Raw genomic sequence first — 26,112 nt, forward strand, 5'->3', positions numbered from 1 at the left:
CACAGAACACACAACACAGTACAGCACAACACAACAACACCACACCACAGAACACACAACACAGTACAGCACAACACAACACACCACACCACAGAAACACACAACACAGTACAGCACAACACACAACACCACAGAAACACACAACACAGTACAGCACAACACACCACACCACACCACAGAACACACAACACAGTACAGCACAACACAACACAACACACCACAGAACACACAACACAGTACAGCACAACACAACAACACCACACCACAGAAACACACAACACAGTACAGCACAACACAACACACCACACCACAGAACACACAACACAGTACAGCACAACACAACACAACACACCACAGAACACACAACACAGTACAGCACAACACAACAACACCACACCACAGAAACACACAACACAGTACAGCACAACACAACACACCACACCACAGAACACACAACACAGTACAGCACAACACAACAACACCACACCACAGAACACACAACACAGTACAGCACAACACAACAACACCACACCACAGAAACACACAACACAGTACAGCACAACACAACAACACCACACCACAGAAACACACAACACAGTACAGCACAACACACCACACCACAGAACACACAACACAGTACAGCACAACACACCACACCACACCACAGAACACACAACACAGTACAGCACAACACAACACACCACACCACAGAACACACAACACAGTACAGCACAACACAACACACCACACCACAGAACACACAACACAGTACAGCACAACACAACACACCACACCACAGAACACACAACACAGTACAGCACAACACAACACACCACAGAACACACAACACAGTACAGCACAACACACAACACACCACACCACAGAACACACAACACAGTACAGCACAACACAACACACCACACCACAGAACACACAACACAGTACAGCACAACACAACACACCACACCACAGAACACACAACACAGTACAGCACAACACACAACACACCACACCACAGAACACACAACACAGTACAGCACAACACAACACACCACACCACAGAAACACACAACACAGTACAGCACAACACAACAACACCACACCACAGAACACACAACACAGTACAGCACAACACACAACACACCACACCACAGAACACACAACACAGTACAGCACAACACAACAACACCACACCACAGAAACACACAACACAGTACAGCACAACACACCACACCACAGAACACACAACACAGTACAGCACAACACAACAACACCACACCACAGAACACACAACACAGTACAGCACAGCACAACAACACCACACCACAGAACACACAACACAGTACAGCACAACACAACACACCACACCACAGAAACACACAACACAGTACAGCACAACACACCACACCACACCACAGAACACACAACACAGTACAGCACAACACAACACACCACACCACAGAACACACAACACAGTACAGCACAACACAACACACCACACCACAGAAACACACAACACAGTACAGCACAACACACCACACCACAGAACACACAACACAGTACAGCACAACACACCACACCACAGAAACACACAACACAGTACAGCACAACACAACACACCACACCACACCACAGAAACACACAACACAGCACTCACCAGGCCGTCACAGGCAGCCAGAGCCACGGCGGACCCCTCATCCCCCAGCACGCTTCCGGTCAGGTGACACCCCTTCCTCCCAGCCAGGGTCTTGAACTCGGAATCCGAAGCGTTCCCGAACCTGGGCGTCCGCGTCTCCACCACGGCCCCAGGGGACAGCAGCTTCGCGTTCTCGCGCAGTCTGACGAGAACCTCCTTCCCGTCATGCACCGGGATTCGGTAGTGGATGACGTCAGCGTCATCGTCACTTCCGGGTTTCCCTCCAGAGGAAGAGGAGGAGAGAAAAGCGTCCAGGGTGACGTCATCGTTGTCCGTGACGCTTCCGCCGTCTCGGGTATCCTTGGAAACGGGAGAGTGGGGGCGAGGCTGAGGCAAGGGGGCGGCTCTCTTCACCACGCTGTGTTTGGCGTGCAGGTGGTGAGTGACGTAATCGCCGTCTGACGTCACTCGCGTGGGCACCGTCACGACGTAGTCGTCCAGGCTCTTGACGAAGTCCTCTGTAGAGGGTGAAAAAAATAAAACAAAATAAAATAAAAATCAGCCATGTTATGGTCAATAATTATTACTCTCGACTTGCAGTCATGGCAGCTACGAAGGTGAATCAGTGTTAGTGTGGTGTGACTGTGGAATAATTATCTGTTTTAGTGTGGCTTTATAGTTCTTTGAAACGTGTTGCGCAAAACAAACAAAAAAAAAAAGTATAAAATTGCATTGCATCAAACACGATGGCCCTAGTGGTAGGTGAGGCTCTCATCACAATAATTGGATTTAATTTGATTGACATCAAACAGACTGTAAACACAGACACACACACAGACACACACACACACACACATGCGCGCTCGATGAAGCAAAAAGAAGAAAAAAATCCCATAAAAAAACAACAACTCTACAACATACACAGCACACCTGTGTCTGCGCCAAGTGACAAAAGGGTGCAAACTTCACACAATCTTCTTCTTCTTCTTCTGCGTTCACTCGTATGCACACGAGTGGGCTTTTACGTGTATGACCGTTTTTATCCCGCCATGTAGGCAGCCATACTCCGTTTTCGGGGGTGTGCATGCTGGGTATGTTGTTGTTTCCATAACCCACCGAACGCTGATATGGATTACAGGATCTTTAACGTGCGTATTAATTTTGATCTGCTTGCATATACACACGAAGGGGGTTCAGGCACTAGCAGGTCTGCACCTGGGAGATCGTAAAAACCTCCACCCTTTACCCACCAGGCGCCGTCACCGTGATTCGAACCCGGGACCCTCAGATTGACAGTCCAACGCTTTAACCACTCGGCTATTGTGCCCGTCACTTCACACAATCAATTATCGTCAGACAAAACAACAACAAATGCAAAAAAAAAAAAAAAAAAAAAAAAGATAGAGCAGGTCATGCATGACAAAGAGAAGAAATAATGCCTGCAGCCATATAATACAGGATGTGATTTGGTGCTGATTGGGGTGGAAGGGGGGGGGGCGTGGAAGGAGGAAGAGGTAGGGAAGGGGAGAAGGAGGGAGGGAGGGAGGGAAAGAGGGGAGGGAAGGGAGTTGCCCCCCTCCCCCTATCTCTCCTCCCCCCAGAAAGAAGTGTCGATCAGATGAGGATGACAGATATCCACGTCAGGCATATCACACACACACACACACACTCCCACACACAAACACACGCACAACCACCCACCCACTCCCACACACACGAACAACCCCCCCCACACACACACACACACACGAACACACACAACCATCCCCCTCCCCCCAACCCCCTCTTCCCCCCCCCCCCCCACACACACACACGAACACGCACAAAACCCAAGCGAAGCAACAGGAAGCAAAGAAGTAGCATGACCAGCAGGAGTGAAGAGTGGAGATGTCTGTACCAAGCCCCCCCTGCTCTCTCTCTCTCTCTCTCTCTCTCTCTCTCTGTCTCTCTGTGCATGCAGCAAGTGTCTGCCTCCCGCTATCTGTCTGTCATCGATCGTCAGGGATCAGCGCCTTGTACCCCCCGACCCTACAACGCATTTCTGCTTCACTTTTCTTCTGTCTGTCTGTCTGTCTGTCTTTCCCTCTCTCTCTCTCTTCTTCTTCTTCTGTTTGTCTGCAAGAAGGTGCATGTGAGTGTAGTGTGTGGTTGTGTGTGTGCGTCTGTGTGTGTGTTGCATGCATCCCCCCCGTCACACTGCTTAATTCTTTTCTCATTTCTAAAAATTAATTCAACGTCATTACGCACTTACTACCCGCTCCAACCCCCACTTCTTTCTCTCCCCCCCCCCCCCCCCCCTCTCTCTCTCTCTCTCTCTCTCTCTCTCTCTCTCTCTCCCTCCCTCCCTCTCTCTCTCTCTTGCTGCTCCCACTTCCAATCCCGCTCTGTCTGCATCCCCTTTCCGTCACCACCCATCATCAAAGAAAGAATAAATGTAATGAAAACAACAAAATCGCAGCCTTCTTCAGAGCATCATTACACTGCGGTCAACGTCCCCAAATTAGCTGGAATGGGACGTTGACCGCAATGCAATAGAGAGATAGATAGATAGATAGATAGATAGTGTGTGTGTGTGTGTGTGTGTGTGTGTGTGTGTGTGTGTGTGTGTGTGTGTGTGTGTGTGTCTGTCTGTCTGTCTGTCTGTCTGTCTGTCTGTCTGTCTGTCTGTGTATACTGTACGCCAAACTAGCCATCACCCCAGGGTACCTCGGTTTAACGAGACGCTCCAGTCTATCAGTCAAGACGTTTAAGAGAGGCCTCACATCCATCCGTCCTGGGAGTGATGCTACTTTCCACCCGATAACTCTTTATCTTTCACAAGACCGAGACAAGACAAGACAAGGCCGAGACGTGACTAGACGAGACGAGACAAGACAAAGACAATGCAATGCAACGAAATACAATACAAATTACAGTTCAACACAACATCACTTCATAACTGAATTCCCCTCACATGGGGAAATTTCAATGTCTAACCATTCAGGCAGTCATCATGAATCGCATAAAATAAATGCAATGATTGTATTGTATTGCATTGAAATGATAGGAACATACAGGCATAAACACAAACACACACCTTTTTTTTCTCTTCTTTTTGAAAGAGATATGCACCCAACACCACCCCAAGTCCTCCGCCCCCCCCCCCCCCCATCTCCCATCCCCTCTCCTCTCCCCCCAAAGTCTCACCCCACCCTCACGTGCAGCCACACCACCCAACGTCTGTCATCTTTTGTTGTTTCCAGCCAAAGTCCGCCAACACAGAGCCAACATACAAAATACAAAGGGATGCAAAGGGGAGGGTAACCTACTTCCGGGAGGTTATCGGCCGTAGCGACTTTCGTTTTCTCCGCACAGGCGGGTAGTATTGTTTGTGCACAGGACTGAAACCGAAACTGCACAGGACTGGAATCAGGACTCCCTGCCGGAGCCTGCACTAGTGGGTCACGGTTAAGTATGTGTAGTTAAATACAACTTCAATTGTCTATCAAGTATGGAAAAGTGTCTTTCACGACATCAGGACTGAAAGAAAAAAAAAAAAAAAGGATGTCAGTATAAGTCTCGTTCAACCCTAAACCCCAGAAACCAGAAAAAAAACAGAAACAAGTGAATTCAACCCGAAAAAATGTCGATGGTTATTATTAAGTTTCACTTTTGGTTCTGACTTGTAAAATTTCTTCAACAGAAAAAAAATAGACAGATACATAGATACATATATATATAAATGAATCGATAAATAGATAAATAAAACTTCAATGATCATAGCCATAATCATCATCATGATCATCGTAAAGATGAAATATATATATATATATATATATATATATATATATATATATATATATATATATATGTGTGTGTGTGTGTGTGTGTGTGTGTGTGTGTGTGTGTGTGTGTGTAATTATATGTATGTATGTATGTATGTATATAATACATATAACTTCTGGAATGGAACATTGGCCCCCCCAGTGCAGTCACACTCGTGCACACATGAACCACGCCCCACACACATCTGCCTCCCGTTACATCAGCCCAGCGGTACATGGTTACGGAACATCAGTGCCAGGTCGCCACCATCCTTCATCCTGCATTGCACGCACATGCTGCTGTTTGCTGAGTCATGTCGAAGGTGTTCTAGTGATGCTGAGTCTTCGTCTTCTTCTTCTTCTTGCTCTTCTTCTTCTTCTTCTTCTTCCTCCTCCTCCTCAATCTTCTTCTTCTTCTTCGTCGTCGTCGTCGTTGTCACCTCCCCCCTTTTCTTCTCCCTCTTCCTCTTCTTCTTACTCCTCCTCCTCCTCTTCTTCTTCCTCGTCGGTGTCGTTGTCATCGTCGTTGTCGGCATCTTCCTCCTTTTCTTCTTCTTCCTCTGTTTATCCTCCTTTTTCGTCGTCGTCATCATCGTCGTCTTCCTCCTTTTTTCTTCTTCCTCTTCCTCTTCTTCTTCTCCTCCTACTCCTCATCCTTCCCCTCCTCTTCTTCTTCTTCTCTTACTTCTCCTTCTTCTTCTCTTACTTCTTCTCCTTCTTCTTCTTCTCGTCCAACGTCTCCTTCTTCGTCTACTCATTATCATACATTATCTTTCTTCTTCTTCTGCATCTCCTCGTCGTCGTCTTCTTTTTCTTCTTCTCCTCATCCCCCTTCTCTTTCACTTCTTCTTCTTCTTCTTCGTCTCCTCCTCCTCCTCCTCTTCTTCCTCCTTCTTCTGCTCTGTCTTCAGCACCTGTTCACCATCTGTTCAGTTCCTTTGCTCACGACATTAAACACACCTAAGCCCTGAACAGCGTGACCTTCGGGGGGATGTTTACCACTGTGTTGTTAAAAAATAAAATAAAAAAAAACTTCACTTATCGACATTAAACGCTTAGCCGTTGGAGTCAGACTGACCTGACATATCCCTTACCACCAAACACACACACACACACACACACACACACACACACACACACACACACACACCCTCCCTCCTCTCCCTGGGGTGAAATCCATCGCTACATCTCCCTCACGACAACTACTGCCTCTACCAGTCCCTCCACACGGACGGACGGACGGACATGTAAGGCCTTGACAGGACTCATCATCACGTGTGGATATATTATGGGGTGCGGAGGGGTGTGGGGGGTGGGGTGGGGGAAGGGGTGGAAACCGAGGACCGCATGACATGTCCGCGTGTGATGTCATGGTGATATGTACGATGAGTGTTGCGTTATGTGGGGGGTTGGGGGGGGGGGAGGGGGTGGCGGGGGGAAGGGAGGTGAGGGAGGGAGAGGAGTTGTAGTGTTGTGTGTGTGTGTGTGTGTGTGTGTGTGTGTTGTGGTGAGGGTGTGTGTGTGTGTGGGGGGGGGGGGAGCTGGGTTGTGGTGTGTGTGTGTGTGTGTGTGTGTGTGTGTGTGTTGTGGTGATGGTGTGGAGGGTGGAGGTATGGAGGGGATGTGTGGGGGGCTGTGTGTGTGTGTGTGTGTGTGTGTGTGTGTGTGTGTGTGTGTGTGTGTTGTGGTGAGGATGTGGAGGGGGGATAGGGGGGAGGGGTTGTGGCGTGTGTGTGTGTGTATGCTGTGGTGAGGGTGTGTGTGGGGTTAGGGGGAAGGTGTGTGTGTGTTGTGGTGTGTGTGTGTGTGTTGTGTGTGTGTGTGTGTGTGTTGTGGTGAGGATGTGGAGGGGGGATAGGGGGGAGGGGTTGTGGCGTGTGTGTGTGTGTGTATGCTGTGGTGAGGGTGTGTGTGGGGTTAGGGGGAAGGTGTGTGTGTGTTGTGGTGTGTGTGTGTGTGTGTTGTGTGTGTGTGTGTGTGTGTTGTGGTGAGGATGTGGAGGGGGGATAGGGGGGAGGGGTTGTGGCGTGTGTGTGTGTGTGTATGCTGTGGTGAGGGTGTGTGTGGGGGTTAGGGGGAAGGTGTGTGTGTGTTGTGGTGTGTGTGTGTGTGTGTTGTGTGTGTGTGTGTGTGTGTGTGTGTGTGTGTGTGTGTGTGTTGTGTGTGTGTGTGTGTGTGTGTGTGTGTGTGTGTGTTGTGTGTGTGTATGTGTTGTGTGTGTGTGTGTGTGTGTGTGTTGTGTGTGTGTTGTGTGTGTGTGTGTGTGTGTGTGTGTGTGTGTGTGTGTGTGTGTGTGTGTGTGTGCTAGGGTCCGGGGGATGGTATTGGGGGGAGGGGGTCGAGGGGAGGGGGTCGAGGGGTGGGGGACAGAGTGGCCGAGATTTGACATGTCTTGCGTAAAAAGCGAGAGAATTCGTGCGCACGGGTATTAAATTAAGAGATACTGGTTTAGACCTTCAGTGGTGGTCTGGACGCTAGTCATTCGGATGAGAAGAAGAACCGTGAATGTTATTTGATACAATTGATAACATGGTTCATCAGCCGTCATATTAAAATTGAAGTGCAACGTTGTGTGAGCCCAGTGTAAGCTCTAAGCTTGTTGATGCTCTTTTTGTCTTTGTTTGCGTCATGTAATCACGTGTACTGTTGAACAATTTAAAATTGTTTAAACCAACCGTGTGTAGCAAGTGACTCACTTCAACAAAAGGGCTGTCCTTGGCGAAATTGTGGTTCAAATCGAGTATTAGAGAGTTAGAATAGAAAGATAGATTTCAATCACTTTTTTCTTTTTTTTCTTTCTTTTTTTAAAACAAAAACAAAGACTGAAAGATAGAAAGAAAGGGTGGGTAAAAAAAAAAACAGAAAAAAGAAAAAGGAAGCAAGACGAAACTACAAACAAGGTGCACATTGCAAAAAGCAGTACTGGCTTGCTCCCACCAACATCCCCCCCCCCCCCAACCCCCTCCTCCTAAAGAAAGCCTTCTGGCTGGATTTTCGTCTTAGCCTGCATCACTCATGCTCTGATTTTGTCAGACTGACCTTAGCTGACAGGTTTCAGCCCACAGAAAAGTGATACCTGTATCATCAATGATTTCTCCACTGCATTGGGAAAATCGTTTATAGCTCAAAACTGCAATGGGAAATCGTTTATGGTTGTTTAGTCTTTTTTTATGAAGCACTATTCGCCTCACACTATTTATTATAGGAGGCAAGATTGCACTGGCTCTTAGTACTGCAGTCTTAGGGGCATGGTGGCAAGTTTCTCCCCTCAAGGGCACAAAAGTTATTTCGCTATGAGAAATCCTTCGCAGTTCATCCAGAGGAGACTCTTACATCTCTGAAGCTGCCGATGAAGAAGTGGTGGATATTTCCTGATGGGAGAAAGAAAACGACAAAAAAAACCCTCCCTCCGGCCTATTCACCAGCATTAGCAGGGAGGGTAGGGGTGGGTTGGGTTGGGTTGGGGGGCTAAATACACAAATGATGTCACGCACGCAGGAGCATCAACACCATTCGTTCGTTCGTTCGTTCCGGGGGTCAATTTGCCCCGGCCGGGAGGGTGTTTCATTTCTGACCGCGTCTCTTGTGAATTAGTCAACCACACACACACACACACACACAATAAAGCGACGAGCTGCTCCCATGGCCAGCCTCCGTGGATGCTCACAACAAATTGACGTCTTTGGCAAGCGGCGGCCACGCGCACGCATGCACGCATGCATGAATTCACTGACAATACAAAGCGCGTGCACACATTTGTCTCGAGTTTCCTCCTCCACCTCCTTTCTCCACAACCAAACGTCTTGGCTGTGTCTGTGTCTGTCTGCGTGGAGAGAGGTGGATCGGCTGAGGGGGTGTGATTATGAGAATGGCGGGGTGTGTGTGTGTGCAAACACCACCACCACCACCCCCCTTCCCTCCCCCTCTTCCCCCCCCCCCTCCCCCGCCCCATTTATTTTCCGTGCAGCTGGAACCTTTCTCCAGGGAGAGAGAGAGAAAAAAAAAAAACAACCCTAAAAACAACAGTACTACTCCAAAAAGTGAAGTGATAAGGCAGGGAAGAAGAGAGAGAGAGAGAGGGAGAGAGAGAGACGGACAGGGAGGGAAAAGGAGGAAAAGAAGACAATGATGGTATACAGTAATAACGTACGTGCCCTTGTGGAGCCAGGAGGCACACACACGTCCCGTGCATGATTACTGACGCGCGTGCACACCTATCGGGGTGTATGGGTGGGGTTTGTGTGTGTGTGTGTGTGTGTGTGTGTGTGTGTGTGTGTGTGTGTGTGTGTGTGTGTAGTGTGTGTGTGTGTGTGTGTGTAGTGTGTGTGTGTGTGTGTGTGTGTGTGTAGTGTGTGTGTGTGTGTGTGTGTGTGTAGTGTGTGTGTGTGTGCGTGCGTGCGTGCGTGCGCGCGTGCGTGGGTGCGTGTGTGTGTGTGTGAAAGACAGAGGGAGAGAGAGACAGTGAGTGAGTGAGTGTGTGTGTGTGTCTGTGTGTGTGCATGTGTATGTGCGCGCGTGTGTGTGCGTGTGCGAGTCTGGTTATGTACCTGCTTCCGTAAATGGATACGCGCATTTGTGTGTGTGTGTGTGTGTGTGTGTATGCGCGCGCGCACGGGCGTGTGTGTGTATGTGTTTGTGTGCGTGATTATGTTTACGTACCTGTTTCCGTGAATAGATACGCGCATGTGTGTGTGTGTGTGTGTGTGTGTGTGTGTGTGTGTGTGTGTGTGTGTGTGTGTGAGTGAGTTAGTGTGTGTAGAGGGGTTGGCAAGGAATGGGAGATGGGCGTATGTGACTGTTTGTGTAAATGCGCGTTTATGTAAACGCCGAATGTGTACATAATATTATGTGCACGCATCCCTGTGTCTGAGCAGGCACGAGAACTTACGAATGAGCGCGCGGGTGCGCTGCTTGTCTACACACTGGTATTGTGTATTGTGTATGTGCATGTGCTGTTACGTCTACTCACAGAAACAAGAGAAAGAAAGACGTAGATTGAGACAAAGAGAAAAATTCAGAAAAAAAAAAACAACACGTCAAGTCCCTCCCTTTCCTCTTTTCCCCATCTCCAGTGCATCCCAACACCTTTACGACAAAGTTGTTTCTAAAGACACACACACACACACACACGCACACGCACACGCACACTCACATACATACATATGCAAGCACGCGCACACACACACACACACACACACACACACACACACACACGCACGCACGCACACACACACACATACCCCACTAGGTTTTCTTGACTTACAGCCACAGACAATAGAAAAAAAAGGAGAAGCACAAAAGAACGAAAGCAAACTTTCATTCAATAAAGTGTCATGCAAGTGTCATGTTAAGCCACGCTAATGCTCTCTCTCTCTCTCTCTCTCTCCCTCCCTCCCTCTCTCGCTTTTAAAAGCAAACGATCTTTGAGGTCGTGTGAGTTTGATAACTGCGGACGATGCCTAAACGGAGACTGAGCCCACAAGCAATCCTTTCACCAATCGGCGTCAGTGAAAAATACGCTTCACTTCGTTCCGCTCGAATTAAAAAAAAAAAAAAAAAAAAAAATAAAAAAAACCTACTTAAAAAAATATAAAAACAAAATACACAGTAAATCTGACTACGCGTGACTGTGGTTGCAAGGATAGACAAGACTAGACAGACAGACAGACAGACAAACAGATACATAGATAGATAGACGGATAGTTTTCATCAACTCGCTGCTTATATTCCTCCTGAAACCTCGCTGTCAACACTGCAGACAGTTTGGGTTTTTTTTGTGTGGGCTTTTTTGTTTTTTGTTGTTTTTTGTTTTTGGTTTTGTTGTTGTTGTTGTTGTTGTTGTGTGTGTGTGTGTGTGTGTGTGTGTGTGTGTGTGTGTGTGTGTGTGTGTGTGTGTGTGTGTGTGTGTCGGATATACATCCACAGCAAATTTCCATCCTGGAAACATGGTGTCCATCCAGACAAACTTGTTACGTGCGAACAGAAGGTAAGATCCCACTGACCACGGACCTCAGTCCAATAATTATCATCATCTTAGATGAACAGACTATATAGGAATAAACGGAAACGTTGTTACGTGTGAGCGGGCCCAAAACGCCAGTCCAGTGATTTTGTCCCTCCCTCCCTCCCTGTCACGGGTACGTGCCGAATCTGTTTTACGAGCACTGCGAACAGCCGACGCTCTCAACAGACGGAGTGCAACTGTTTGAGGTGACTGGGCCATGTAATTAGTGCATGCTGTGTCCAATAAGGAGATTCCTTTTCTCTACCTTGAACAACCAGGTAATGAAATGCATGCCGTGTTCAATAAGGAGATTCATTTCTCTACCTTGAACAACCAGGTAATGAAATGCATGCCGCGTCCAATAAGAAGAATCCTTTACTATATTACCTTGAACAACCAGGTAATGAAATGCATGCCGTGTCCAATAAGAAGAATCCTTTACTATATTACCTTGAACACCAGGTAATGAAATGCATGCCGTGTCCAATAAGGAGAATCCTTTACTATATTACTTGAACACCAGGTAATGAATGCATGCCGTGTCCAATAAGGAGAATCCTTTACTATATTACCTTGAACAACCAGGTAATGAAATGCATGCCGTGTCCAATAAGAAGAATCCTTTACTATATTACCTTGAACAACCAGGTAATGAAATGCATGCCGTGTCCAATAAGAAGAATCCTTTACTATATCACCTTGAACAACCAGGTAATGAAATGCATGCCGTGTCCAATAAGGAGAATCCTTTACTATATTACCTTGAACAACCAGGTAATGAAATGCATGCCGTGTCCAATAAGGAGAATCCTTTACTATATCACCTTGAACAATCAGGTAATGAAATGTATGCCGCGTCCAATGAAGACAATCCTTTATTATATTACCTTGAACAACCAGGTAATGAAATGCATGCCGTGTCCAATAAGGAGAATCCTTTACTATATTACCTTGAACAACCAGGTGATGAAATACATGCCGTGTGCAATAAGGAGAATCCTTTACTATATTACCTTGAACAACCAGGTAATGAAATGCATGCCGTGTCCAATAAGGAGAATCCTTTACTATATTACCTTGAACAACCAGGTAATGAAATGCATGCCGTGTCCAATAAGGAGAATCCTTTACTATATTACCTTGAACAACCAGGTAATGAAATGCATGCCGTGTCCAATAAGGAGAATCCTTTACTATATTACCTTGAACAACCAGGTAATGAAATGCATGCCGTGTCCAATAAGGAGAATCCTTTACTATATTACCTTGAACCACCAGGTAATGAAATGCATGCCGTGTCCAATAAGGAGAATCCTTTACTATATCACCTTGAACAACCAGGTAATGAAATGCATGCCGTGTCCAATAAGGAGAATCCTTTACTATATTACCTTGAACAACCAGGTAATGAAATGCATGCCGTGTCCAATAAGAAGAATCCTTTACTATATTACCTTGAACAACCAGGTAATGAAATGCATGCCGTGTCCAATAAGGAGAATCCTTCACTGCACCTTGCACAACCACGTGACGTCTCTGCATGTCCCTGTCTGTGTAATGTCCCAACGGAGGCGGTAAACAAATCATCATTACCAGGAAAAGCACGTGATTGTGAGTACATGTTTAACGACGCAACATTATTCCTTCAAACTTGAAGTTGCTGCAACATAATCTTTTTTCTTTTTTTTTCCCCCTTTTTTGGGGGGGTGGGTGGGGGGGGGGTTGTTTTTTGTTTTTTGTTTTGGCCTGTGACGAACATAGCCGAATTCCATACAGCTTCAAGAACATGCGCCATAGCAAGATGCCTTAAAAATGAATGAATAAATAAATGGAATAACTAAATAAATAAATAGACAGACAAAATGAATAAATTCTAACCCTCCCCCCCCCCCCACACACACACAAGGAAACGCTAAAAAGATGTGGAATCTTAACTCACAATCAAATGCTTGCTTTGTGAGTGTGTGTGTGTGTGTGTGTGTGTGTGTGTGTGTGTGTGTGTGTGTGTGTGTGTGTGTGTGTGGTTTTTCTTTTTGGATTTTTTTTGCAGGCTTGTAACACTCAGTGCCTGTTGGGGACGAACACGGCTGTTTCATTTCAAGTGACATGTCAAAAACTGTTCACAGGAAATATTCAAAGATTCAAAAGAATTGCTTTTCAGTACGTGAACTATAACTATATTATCCGAGGATTTCAGTGTGCTGGATGCGTACGGCATCCCCACTGCGTTCCGTGTGTGTGTGTGTGTGTGTGTGTGTGTGTGTGTGTGTGTGTGTGTGTGTGTGTGTGTGTGTGTGTGTTCGTGTGTGTGTGTGTCTCTGTGTGTGTCTGTGTGTGCGTGCGACTGTAGGTGTAAACAATTGTCGCCGTTTTCTTGTCGCATGGTGAAATGGCAAAAGTGAATGGGTTAGCATGAGAAATTTCGCAACGGGGAGGGTAACAGAAGGAAAAGTTAATGTGCATGGCCAGACTAGGGGAGGGGGGAGGGGGGCAGACAAAAAAAAGCGAAGAAGGAAAGAACAATGGAATGCAGAAGGCTCCGGAGGGAGAGAGGGAAAGGACCGAGGGAAGGGATGGGGAAAGGGGACAGACAGACAGACAGACAGACACTGAGACAGACAGGGGGAATGACGCATAGAAGAATTCAGATACAAAAGACAGTTACGATTTCCATCATCAATGGGCTGTGAGCCTCTTGGCGAAAGATCATAGGCCGTCAGTCCTACACACACACACGCACAACACACACACACACACACACACACACACACACACACACACACACACACTTTGTAAACGTTAAAGTCTTAACTCCCGAGAGCAAGGTTTCGGTTCTAGCTCCGCCCCTTTTCTCTGCATTCAAATTTTGTATTACGTGTAGCTGACACATTTTGTACTTTCCAAAGTCAATTCAGGTCTAGATTGGAAGCTACTAGGCAAATCTCGCTCTCTGCCATAAATGAAGCCAAACCGTAGCTTTATTAGGCTTTTATTTTGAATAAACCTTCACCGACGTCACAGTGTCAGACTCTGGTGAGAAACTGGCTTGATTCAAATCGCCCGCCATTTATAGTCCGGTTCGGGCTTTAAGCACGTGCATGCAAACCCTCTTCCAATCCAGTCGCATTTCCGTGCCGTGCCGTGCCACGCCATGCAATCGTTCAGTCAGCGTGTCTGCTTATCTAGCAATACGTCAAATTCAAGTATGTAAAAACCCCTCTCGCCCTTCCTCCTTCCCCCCTCCCCCCGCCGCCCCCCCCCCCTCCCCCACCCTCTCTCTCTTTCTCTCTCTCGCTCTCTCTTTCATGCACGCGAAAGAATCCCAGATTACATCAACGTGCAGTGTTAGCGATGCGATCAAGGACGACGACAGAGATAAAGAAAGAAAAAAAGATTAAAAAAACAACAAAAAACAAACAAACAAACAAACAAAAATCAAGAGGAGCGCGGAGCAGTTTACTGACATGACTAGTCGCACGTGCATGATACTGCTAGCAGCCCCAGTGATGTTTCACCATCTCGGTAATAACGCGGCAAGTCTCTCTCTACAGTGAGAGTGTGTGTGAAAAGTGAGCACCTTGATCAAGTCAGCCCATCATCCACATCCACCACCACCACCCCTGACCCCACCCCCTCATCACCCCCTCCCCTCCTTTTGCGAAAGAAACGAAAAGGAATGTTGTTTGGAAAGGCTGGAAAGAATAATATGGGCGGTTACGGGGTAGTGGGATGGGGGGGGGGGGGGGAGGGGGGGGAGAGAGACACAGAGAGAGGAGGGGGGGGGGAGAGAAAGACAGTAAGAGAGAGAGAGACTGACACATACTTAGAACGCAGAACTCAGAACTCAAAACGTGTTTGTTTTTTTGTTTTTTTGGGGGGTTTTTTTTTGTTTGTTTGTTGTTTTTTGTTTTGTGTTATATATATATATATATATATATATATATATATATAATTATTCAAGGATTAACATTTTAGACATGGCCTTTTCTTCCAATCTGTGTCCTTGCTAATCTATGGAGCTCCTGTGTGTCTGTGTGTCTGTGTGTCTTTGTCTGTCATTGTCTTATACACACACACACACACACACACACACACACACACACACAGACCCCCCCCCCCCACACACACACACACACACACACACACACACACACACACACACACACACACACACACACACACACTAAACGAAAGTGAGAGAGAGAGAATGAGGATGAGAGGGAGAGAAAAAAATGAGACACAGAGAGAGGGATGGAGAGAGAGAGACAGACAGACAGACAGACAGACAGACAGAGACAGATAGAGACAGGAAGACAAAGAGAGAGAGAAGTTTTCCCATCTGACTCAGCATTCTTGGTTCGTCACGCTGTTCTGAGTGGCACTTACATCACTGCACTGCACTGCAGAGTGTTTGTGCATCACCCTGTGTGGTAGTAGTTCTGAGGAACACTGCGCTATACCATTTTCTGATTAAGAAAATAGCGAGAGAAAAAAAACGAAAAAAAAAACCCCAGCAAAGCGCTCATTTCCACTGGAGTAGGCCTACTTGTGTTTTTTTTGTGTGCATTGCTTGCATATATTGTGCTCAACGTGCACGTGTTTTGTCTTTGAGGTAACTGCGGACAGGTTAAAAAGCAGAAGAAAAAAAATCTACAAATCAAACTGTTGTCTGGAAATGTCCAGCACATACCAGTTATATTGCACCTGATATTTCGGCCGTTCTTCTGTGTGTGTGTGTGTGTGTGTGTGTGTGTGTGTGTGTGTGTGTGTGTGTGTTTCTGTCTGTGTGTCTGTCTCTCTCTCTTTGTTTCGTTTTGTTTTGTATGTGTGTTTTGTTTTCTTTGTTTTTTGTCTTTAGTTCATCTCAAATCGACAATGTCAGAAACCAACGTTGAGTTGGCTTGAGCAGTTGTTTTGTTGTTGTTGTTTTTTTTAAATTTTATCTGAAGACCTTATTCCACCAACCCCCATTTCCTGTCCCGCACCTACTTTTCTTCTTCTTCTTCTTCTCCTCCCCCCTCTCTCCCCCCCCCCCCCCCGGCCCCCCCATCCCCCTCCCCGCCTCCCCCCTCTCCCCGCATCCCCACCCCCTTCCTCCGGCCCCCAGACAAAAGGTTTGTCAAAATATTTCACAAGACCTTAAAAACTGATTTCCGGTTATCTTCTTCATCGTTTTAACCATACACTTGTTCTCTTATTTTCTTCTTCCACCTGCGTGCTGTTCAGTGTGGCCTTTAGCCAGTCCCATTCATGGTATGTAGTATAATAAATAAATAAATAAATAAATAAAAATGAAGAAACTGCGCGCGCTGAAGGGGTTTTTTTAGCAAGCGGGTGTCAAATAACCGCACAACCTGACGCAAAAAAAATCTCTTCACACGTCAAGTCCCTTTTTGAACCACAGATCAACTGTTGTCAACCTGTTTCCTCAAAGGGCGACAATACAACAGTCAGTCACAGTGCTCAGTCCGGAAAAGCGATCCGCCCACCGTTTACCTTGTCCCGACAGAAGCACACGATTCATCCCCGCGGAGGCTCGCTGGCGATCGACCTCCTGATAAAGTCATGTACAGTCTTTGGGTCGACAGTCAGTGACTGTTGTTCAGAACTAATCCCCCGAGCAAGAAAAAGGGAGATTTCAATTTTGTGGACAAGAGTAGAGCCTCTGCAAAAGCGGCTTCAATGACACTGATCGTGTATCTTTGGAGATCGCTTTACCACGATTTCATTTACTCTGTGTGTGGGGGGAGGAGGAGGAGGAGGAGAGGGGGTGTGAGGGGGCGGAGGGAGGATTGGTTACACGGGGGAGGGGGTGTGGTGGGGTGGGGAGGTGGACACCTGCAGATGGTTTAAGGAGTTTGGCTGCTTCTGTGTTGGATTTCATTACTGAATGTAACTCAGTTTTGGAGTATATGGCATCTGTATATCTGAAACGAATCTATAGGTGGAAATATGAGTGTGTGTGGTTGGGTGTGTGTGTGTGTGTGTGTGTGTGTGTGTGTGTGTGTGTGTGTGTGTGTGTGTGTGTTGCGTTATGATGTAATAACCGTTCTTGTCCACAAGGTTTGTTGACATTTCTTTGTACAAAACAACTTACTGGTTTCACCTAAATTCGGCTTGCCACTTTGAACCACACCCAAGGGCAAGCATAATAACACACACACACACACACACACACACACACAACCTAAAACATCAACAAAACAGCCCAGGAGAGACAGACAGACAGAGACAGAGAGAGAAAGGCGCCCAAAACGAACAAGCGCTACAGCAGAAAACCTACACTACCACCACCACCTACACACATATACGTGTACACAAGGTGCTCTGAACCTTTCTGTCAACAGATTTCTGTCAACACACACTCATTCACGTTAGCCCCCGAAGACCCCAAGAGCGGCCCATTGAAACCCGCTGACTTTAAAAGCAGGGAGGGAGAGGAGGAGAGGGGAGGGGAGGGGAGATGTAAGGTTGGTGTGTGTGTGTGTGTGTGTGTGTGCGTCTGTGTGTCTGTGTGAGAGAGAGGAAGAGAGAGAGTAAAGGTAGGAATATTATAGACCTGTACAGCTGAACTGAAGGGCTTCTCGGTAAGGGTAGCCCTTGGCTCACAACAAATCGAAGAAAGTGCCTCTCCTGCCCCGGAATCAAACAAACGGTGAATTAGTCCATACACACACACACACAGATCGGAAACGGGACCTCTCAATGGAAAGTCCCTGGTGAACGATTTTCTTTTCTTTCTTTAGAAAAGAAAAGAAGAAAAAAAAAAGAAAAAAAAGCTGAAGTGTGGATTTCTCAACAGACCGGTTAAGTATGTACATTTGTTTACTCGGCATTCTTTAAAAAAAAAAAAAAAAAAAAAAAAAAAAACCGGTGTTTAAACGCTCTACCAGCGGCCTTTGCAAAATACACACTTCCCGGTTTACCTCCGCTGTCATCAACAGGATGATCTTCAGTCCTCCACTCGAGTGTTTATCACCCCCTCGTTTCAAAGAGTGATCTACGATCGCTGAAAACGAAGAGAGGTGGCGGGGGAAGGGGGGGTCTGGGAGTTAAGTGTTTGAATTCAGCTTACAATTTGCACCTGTGCAGAAATCTAATCGACATCAGTGTATAATAATTAGGTATGAGTGAAGGAGACGAGTGTGTGTGTGTGTGTGTGTGTGTGTGTGTGTGTGTGTGCGCGCGCGCGCGCGCGCGTGGGATAGGGTTGTGGGATGTATCTGTGTATAATGTGTGCAGATATTCTTTGTCTATCTATACATTATATATTGCACACATATATACATAGTAACTCGTGTTTTAAAAGGCGAGCATATCACATACAATGTTTTATTCTGTTTTACGCCCCAGTGAAGCAAACCGGAAGGAACAAATCAGGTCACGTGCTGTCAAGCAGAATGAAGCATATACAGCCTCCATCACCAGTCAACATTTTCCTTTCGTCATACAGAGGTCGGCAGAAGAAAGGAGCGCTGCATATACCCCCATGCGGGTAAGCCATTGTACAATGGTGCAGCATGAATCCTGATTCTATATCGTTACACCCTTTTTCTCGCGTTCTTTCACTTCTAATGGAATGGCAAAGAGGAAAGGACACCACTGCAATGCCTTATACTCAAGGACCTGTCGCCAGCAGTTCGCTCTACCCACAAAAAACCACAGTTTGGCCCCTTAAAAAAAAAAGGAGAGAAAAATAGAACCCACAACAACATTGCCACGTTTCCGCACAGTGTTTCACACAGGCCCCAATTTTACAACAGTTAAAGACGCGAACACGGTCTCTGTTCACCACCTCCAGTATCAGTGTCAGTTATCAGTAGCTCAAGGAGGCGTCACTGCGTTCGGTCAAATCCATGTACGCTACACCACATCTGCCAAGCAGATGCCTGACCAGCAGCGTAACCCAACGCGCTTAGTCAGGCCTTGAGAAAAAAAAAATAATGATAATAGTAAAATAAAATAAAATAAAAAATAAAAATTTATTTTAAAAAAATTAATTAATTAATTAAAAATAAAATAAAATAAATGAAAACCCACCACTCCCAAGCCGGCGTTTAACTTCAGACAAGCTTTTTTTTTATCTGATGACCAGACCAGTCTCCTTCCCCCTACCCCCTCCTTCCCATCCCCACCCTCCCCTCTCCCCGAGAGCCATCTGTGAGAAAAGCAAGCCGATACAATTTTGTCAGATTGGGGAAGGGGGGGGGGGGGGGGGGGGGGGAGGGGAACAAAACAAAGTTTTTGCTTTCCATGGGTAGTAGGAAGGGGGTGTGTGTGAAGCGAGCGATGATGATAACCCCGTTTGAGGACGGCGTTGTGACGCCCTGCACCATCCTGTCTCTATCTCCCAGTGCTGCGCTCTCTCCGAGACGCCGTGCAACTGTGTCAACAGCTTTTTTCAAGAGCTGTATTATCTCCCCCCCATGCCTCTTCACTTGACAGCTTCAGCTTTAACCCCCCCCCCCCCCCCCCCCGCTCTGATCCGGTGATAACGTGCAACAGGGTTTCCATGGTGGACCCCCTGCCGCTGTGGGTTGACAACGATTGTAGCTTCGGTTATAAATGATTAATCGTATTAATAAATACTGCTTCGATCAGAATCCAGGCCGTGGGAATGATTGTGTTGTCGCCAGATGCTAAACATCAGATAACACTCGTCACATCACCAATGAGCAAGTGCACAAAACCACCAAGCAGCGCATTGGACCTTATGAAGATCTGCTGACATGAGTTGAGAAAAGCTGGTGTGGTCACGTAACAAAATCCAGTGGCCTTGCTAAAAGTGGAGTGATGGGCCTAGAGGTAACGCGTCCTCCTAGGAAGCGAGGGAATCTGAGCGCGCTGGTTCGAATCACGGCTCAGCCGCCGATATTTTCTCCCCCTCCACTAGACCTTGAGTGGTGGTCTGGACGCTAGTCATTCGGATGAGACGATAAACCGAGGTCCTGTGTGCAGCATGCACTTAGCGCACGTAAAAGAACCCACGGCAACAAAAGGGTTGTTCCTGGCAAAATTCTGTAGAAAAAATCCAATTCGATAGGAAAAACAAATCAAACTGCACGCAGGAAAAAAAAAAAAAAAAAAAAAAGCGGCGCTGTAGTGTAGCGACGTGCTCTTCCTGGGGACAGCAGCCCGAATTTCACACAGAGAAATCTGTTGTGATCAAAAAAGAAATACAAATACAAATAAAACAGTCCTCCGAGAAACTGCTGTGGCAGGGAGACGGAAGGGATAACCAGAACAAAAACCGATGGTCTGACAACATGACATTGCACAATGGACAGAGAAAACCATTTGCAGAGATACCCTGGCTTTTGACACACACAACAAACAGACCTGGAGGAATCTGTTGAGCAGCTCTGTGCGGTGACCCAGTAACTCTATTCAGGGTTGTGGGAGGAGTAGAAGAAGAAGAAGAAGAAGAATATAGCTTCAACAGCCTTGCCCTGACACAACCTTCTTTGTAAGAATTTTGAAGGGCATGCTAAACAGAACTGCGCAATCAACAACCATCTACCTGAAGACCTAGTCATCAACCCCATCCACATGTAATATGCAGCTTCTGTTCAAACGCGCGCGTGTGTGTGTGTGTGAGAGAGAGAGAAAGAGAGAGTTTGTGTGTGTATGTGCGTGCATGTGTGTGTGTGTGTGTGTGTGTGTGTGTGTAGTGCGTGTATGTGTGAGTATGCACAAGTTTTTTTTATATTGATATGCACTTGTATGTATCCTAGTTTCTACTGTATCTGTGTTTGTGGATTATTTTCGATTGTTTTCGTATCTTGTCATGTACTATCCCCCGCAATATTCCTTGTGACAACGGTACACTTGGTAATGAAGACACATTCTATTCTATTCTAGTTTAGTTCTGATCTGCCACTGGGAAAAAAAAAAAAAAAAAAGCGTGATTAAAGTGCGCCGACAAACGCCAATTCCTAATGAGTGCAAGCAAAGTGTTACATACAATTTTACAGTGTCACACAGTTTAAACATTCTTCTGCACTTTACCCATCTGATCCACAAGTATGTGTTCCATGATAAACATGCATGTTTCTGCAGAGTCTGCTGGGTGTGGCTCTAAGCTAGGCGCGGTGCTTGTTTATCACACTGGGTATTTTCCGCTCGATTGCAAAAGCAACACGCCAACGCGGCATTGCAAGAAACCCGTGCGGTGCGAATGAGCTGGGTTTGCTCAGTGAGAGGGATAAAGTGCGTGCGTTTATAAAAAAAAATATATAAAAAAAAAAATAAAAAAATAAAATATATATATATATATATATATATATATATATCACACGGAAGCAGTTTCGCAGATATGAAAAAAACAGAAACCATTCGAAAGTCATAAATAAAATCGAACGCTTTATAATCACAGTGAAGAGGTTTATCGAACATTTTTTTTTCCCTTCACGCATTTACGTCACTGGTTACGTCATATCCACGACAACTGTTATCCAGTCAATCCTATCCTTCCTTTCGCATCAGCAGCAAAGTGTGAATTATTAAACGAGGCGAAAAAAAAAATCGGCAAGATTAGATCCAGATCTACACACAATAAGTGGGCAGGTTTCAGTCCGCCGTCCACGGCAGGGCTGTACGTAACTATCTTCAGCCAGCATCAATCAACGCCACCCCACAGAGACGGAAAGAGGATGCAATACAAGTTCTGTCGGGAAGGCCTAGGAATGGGCGCGCTGCCCCGGCCCCTGCCGGGGTGGGAAGGGAAGGTGAATCACCACATGCGCTCAGCGAAAGGCAGCAGACATCCGGGCCAATATCTCTTGTCAGAGTGTAGACGTGTTGATCACTCCACTCTACCCCCCCCCCCCCCTCTCCCCCTCCCCCCTCCCCATCTTATCTTCACAGTCATCCTGAGGATGTCGCTAAAATCGATTTCTGAGTTCTTATTCGGTAATGTGTGTGTGTGTGTGTGTGTGTGTGTACGTGCATTCTCGCGTCCCTGTGACCACAGGAAAACACGCAGACGAGATTCATCTGTTTAATAAACCGAAACGCTATTGATAAATAAGTTCTCCCTCTCTCTCTCTCTCTCTCTCCCCTCTCTCTCTCTCTCTCTCTCTCTCTCTCTCTGCATGTGTGCGCACACGCGACACGCGCAAACAAAGCAAGATATTTATTCTGTCGAATAACCCGTGACGTTGTTGGTAAACACGCCGAGTGGTTCTTATGACAAAAAAACTTGAGAAGGGTTTTCGAACCTTGAGCACAGGTAAAGAGGGCGTCACTCGGCTCTTACTGCCGCTACGGGTCCCAATGTCAACAGGAGTTGCGTGACAAGCCGTGTAACGTCAAATATGATGTGGGAAGTTGTTGGGTGGCGAGATGGGTCCAACTTCTCCCAATCCACCGATATTAACACCGTCAGTGTGTGTACACACACTGAATGGTTGGGATGTGTGTGTGTGTGTGTGTGTGTGTGCGCGCGCGCGCGAGTGAGTGAATGTATGTGATTATACCTTAATTTACATACTTTCTCAACTTAATAACCTTTAGTATGTTTTTTCTTAAACACAATTCCAACAGTGAAATTCTGTACCCGTGTCCACAGACAATAATCCAGCCTCGCGTCTCGAATCTTGAGATGATCGGCAATGGCTCTTCGAGCCTTTGGGTACTACTGATTTGAATGTGTATACCTACCTAATAGGACTGTGTCAATGAGGAGGAGAGGGGTGGTGGGTGGGGGAGGAGGCCTGAGGGAGGGTGACAGGGGTGTGGGGGGAGGGGGGGGAGTATGTGCACTATGATTATCATACGCAGTGACGCAGTTTGTGAATAAATTATCAAATCTATTGAGTGCTACTCTCAGCGTGGGTTGCTGTGTGTATCCCCAGTGGGTTGGTTGCATGCACTTGGAGTGCTTTTCTCTCTTCTTTTCATTTGTTAATTTGTTCATGAATTGGAAATGTCCCGTTCTGTTCTTTCGTCCACTTCTTGAAAAAAGATGTTGACTTGATGAGATTCACACAGACACACAGACAGAGTGGCTGCCGATTCACTGACTGACAGAGAGCACATGGTATAAATTTTCCGTGGACTTCTTTTTTGATAGTGAAAACACACACACACACACACACACACACACACACACACACACACACAAACAGACAGACAAAAAAAACCCCAACTTATCTACCAATGTCATCTAATTTGGATCTTCAACAGATAAGAATTCTATAAAATAAAATTAAAAATTAAAAATTTAAAAACGGTATCCAATACCACGTTTTGTCACCTCAATAATAACCATAGCAATAATAGTCCCAAGCGTGAGAGCCTCTGTAAAACATGCAATACCCAGCATTATAAGATATATTAAGTTTTTCAACGGTAATACAATATTTAATATGTCATGCCATTCGGAGACCAGGTGCAAAATGCTGAGCAACTCCCAGCAGACAGCGATGTTTGGCCTTCACGGATTTGGATTCAGTACCCAAAAATCATGTAAAACCAACAACAAAAAACCAAACTAATATATGACGCAAAACCAGGTATCCTGGTTATCGCTGGGACTATATAAATAACAATAAAAACGACTCTTTAAGAACCAGACACAGAAAGCCGACTCCCGTAGAGTTCAGTTTAACGAATTTCTGGCAGTTGCCCTTAACTCACTCAGTACGGCTAGTCCTCTCTTCTCCTCTACACAGACCCATCGGATGTCCAGTGGGTGTCTGAATGACCCAACCTTTAGCTTCCTTCGTCAGAATTGTGGTATTCTTTGTCAACATTCACCTCTTCAGTATAAGAGCCTTACGCTTGCAATATTTTGATGATGGTAATTGGGGTGAAACGCTGTTAACGTCGTCTCTTTCGCCGTTCGTATGGAGAGAGTTAAAATGAATTTCGAGGTCAAATTCTTCAAAACTATAGTCATGAAGTTTTTTTTTTTTTTTTTTTTTTTTTTTTTTTTAAATATCAAGAAACAAGACATACTACAGCGTTGAATAAAGAAGAAAGAAAAAAAAAAAAGAGAGAAAAACTTGAACACTTTCATGTCAGGAATGTTTTGCTGCAGCGGTCAGCAGAAAAGCATGACTTCATTCACAGATCACGTAACACTCTCGGCCCCATGTGCGTGGAGTGGAGGGATCGTCGAGGGCAAGTTGCGTGGTTTTGTGTGTGTGTGTGGCACTGGCAGACAACAATGGGCACTGACGCAGAGCGTGGATGTGAATGAGCCCTTGACTAGCAGGTTTCCCCTCTACACGCCGCCATCACCGGAACAATTGCAGGGCGGAAGAGGAAGACGGTAATCTACCCAAGCACCGGAAGCCTGGAGTGCGCATGTCGAGCGTCTTCTTGGCCGGGGGGGAACTCCTGTTCCCCCTACTTTATTGTTTCGTTGCCACTGGTTACTCCAGTATGTGGATGTGGGTGGGAGGAAGTAGGGTTGCGGGTGAGAGCAGAGTGTGGGAAGAGGGGGGGGGGTGTGGGGGGAGAGGGAGTACGGGGGTGGGGAGGGATGCTTACTCGCGCGCCAAACGCTTTGTAACTCGTTTTTTTGTTTGTTTGTTTGTGTTTTTGTTTTTTTCCTCGGGACTGATGGGTGGGTGATTGTGGGGATAAAATAATTGAAATTGTAAAAAAAAAAAAAAAAAAAAAAAAAAAAAAATGGTGTTCGCTCCGTGTGCTCGTGCGTGGAGTATGTGCGCGCACGCACGCGAGTAAGGTCATCAGTGGATGAGTACTGGGAAGTCATTTAGAGCACGTACTCTTTTAGACTGTGATTGAGGTGACTGGTTGGTTGTGGGTCTGCGAGATGACAGCGAGTGTGTGTGTGTGTGTGTGTGTGTGTGTGTGTGTGTGTGTGTGTGTGTGTGTGTGTCCACCAATGTGAATGTGTGTGGGCGCGGCGCAGTTTGCGGACCGGACACGCGCATGCACTTAATGACCATTGTTAATTACCAGTTTTTAAGTAGCAAGTAAATTACTACCACGAAAACTGATATTATACTACGAGTGCCATTACTGGAACCTGTTCTAGTTATGAAGCCGCAGTCTAAGCAGTAAAAGTAGTGCTATGTCACTAGCGTGGTAGTTCCATTCAAACACCAGCTTGGTTCTAGTGATGGTAACAGTGCTAGCTACAGCAGCAGTGGTGGTTGATGTTATTAAGAATTTGTCACATCATTGAAAACTACAGGTTCTAATCTGCAACACTTGAATAGGTCTAAGTCCAGTAGCCAGGAGTAGTTCTAGCAGCTGTGTTACAATGCTGAAGTATCTTTAGTCCCCCTTTTTTTTTTTTCTTTGTTTTTTTTTTTTTTGTATGTTTCAGTTCCAGTTTCTCAGTGCGTCACTGCGTCGGACTCTTCTTCTTCTGCGTTCACTGGTATGCACACGAGTGGGCTTTTACGTGTATGACCGTTTTTACCCCGCCATGTAGGCAGCCATACTCCGTTTTCGGGGGTGTGCATGCTGGGTATGTTCTTGTTTCCATAACCCACCGAACGCTGACATGGATTACAGGATCTTTAACGTGCGTATTTGATCTTCTGCTTGCATATACACACGAAGGGGGTTCAGGCACTAAGCAGGTCTGCACATATGTTGACCTGGGAGATCGTAAAAATCTCCACCCTTTACCCACCAGGCACCGTCACCGTGAATCGAACCCGGGACCCTCAGATTGACAGTCCAAC

The 26,112-nt window shown here is 46.2% G+C and overlaps 1 protein-coding gene across 2 annotated transcripts in view; it reads right to left on the reverse strand.

Moving 5' to 3' along the window:
- Positions 1–26,112, reverse strand: part of LOC143297419 (A disintegrin and metalloproteinase with thrombospondin motifs 6-like) — a 262,496-nt gene that overhangs the window by 174,976 nt on the left and 61,408 nt on the right. For both annotated transcript variants that reach the window (XM_076609766.1, XM_076609765.1), the window contains one exon: positions 1,658–2,154. In XM_076609766.1, the coding sequence (XP_076465881.1) occupies positions 1,658–2,154 (497 nt within the window). The remainder of the gene's footprint in view (positions 1–1,657; positions 2,155–26,112) is intronic.

This window comes from Babylonia areolata, chromosome 22, assembly GCF_041734735.1.
Source record: "Babylonia areolata isolate BAREFJ2019XMU chromosome 22, ASM4173473v1, whole genome shotgun sequence".
NCBI classification, from domain to species: domain Eukaryota; kingdom Metazoa; phylum Mollusca; class Gastropoda; order Neogastropoda; family Buccinidae; genus Babylonia; species Babylonia areolata.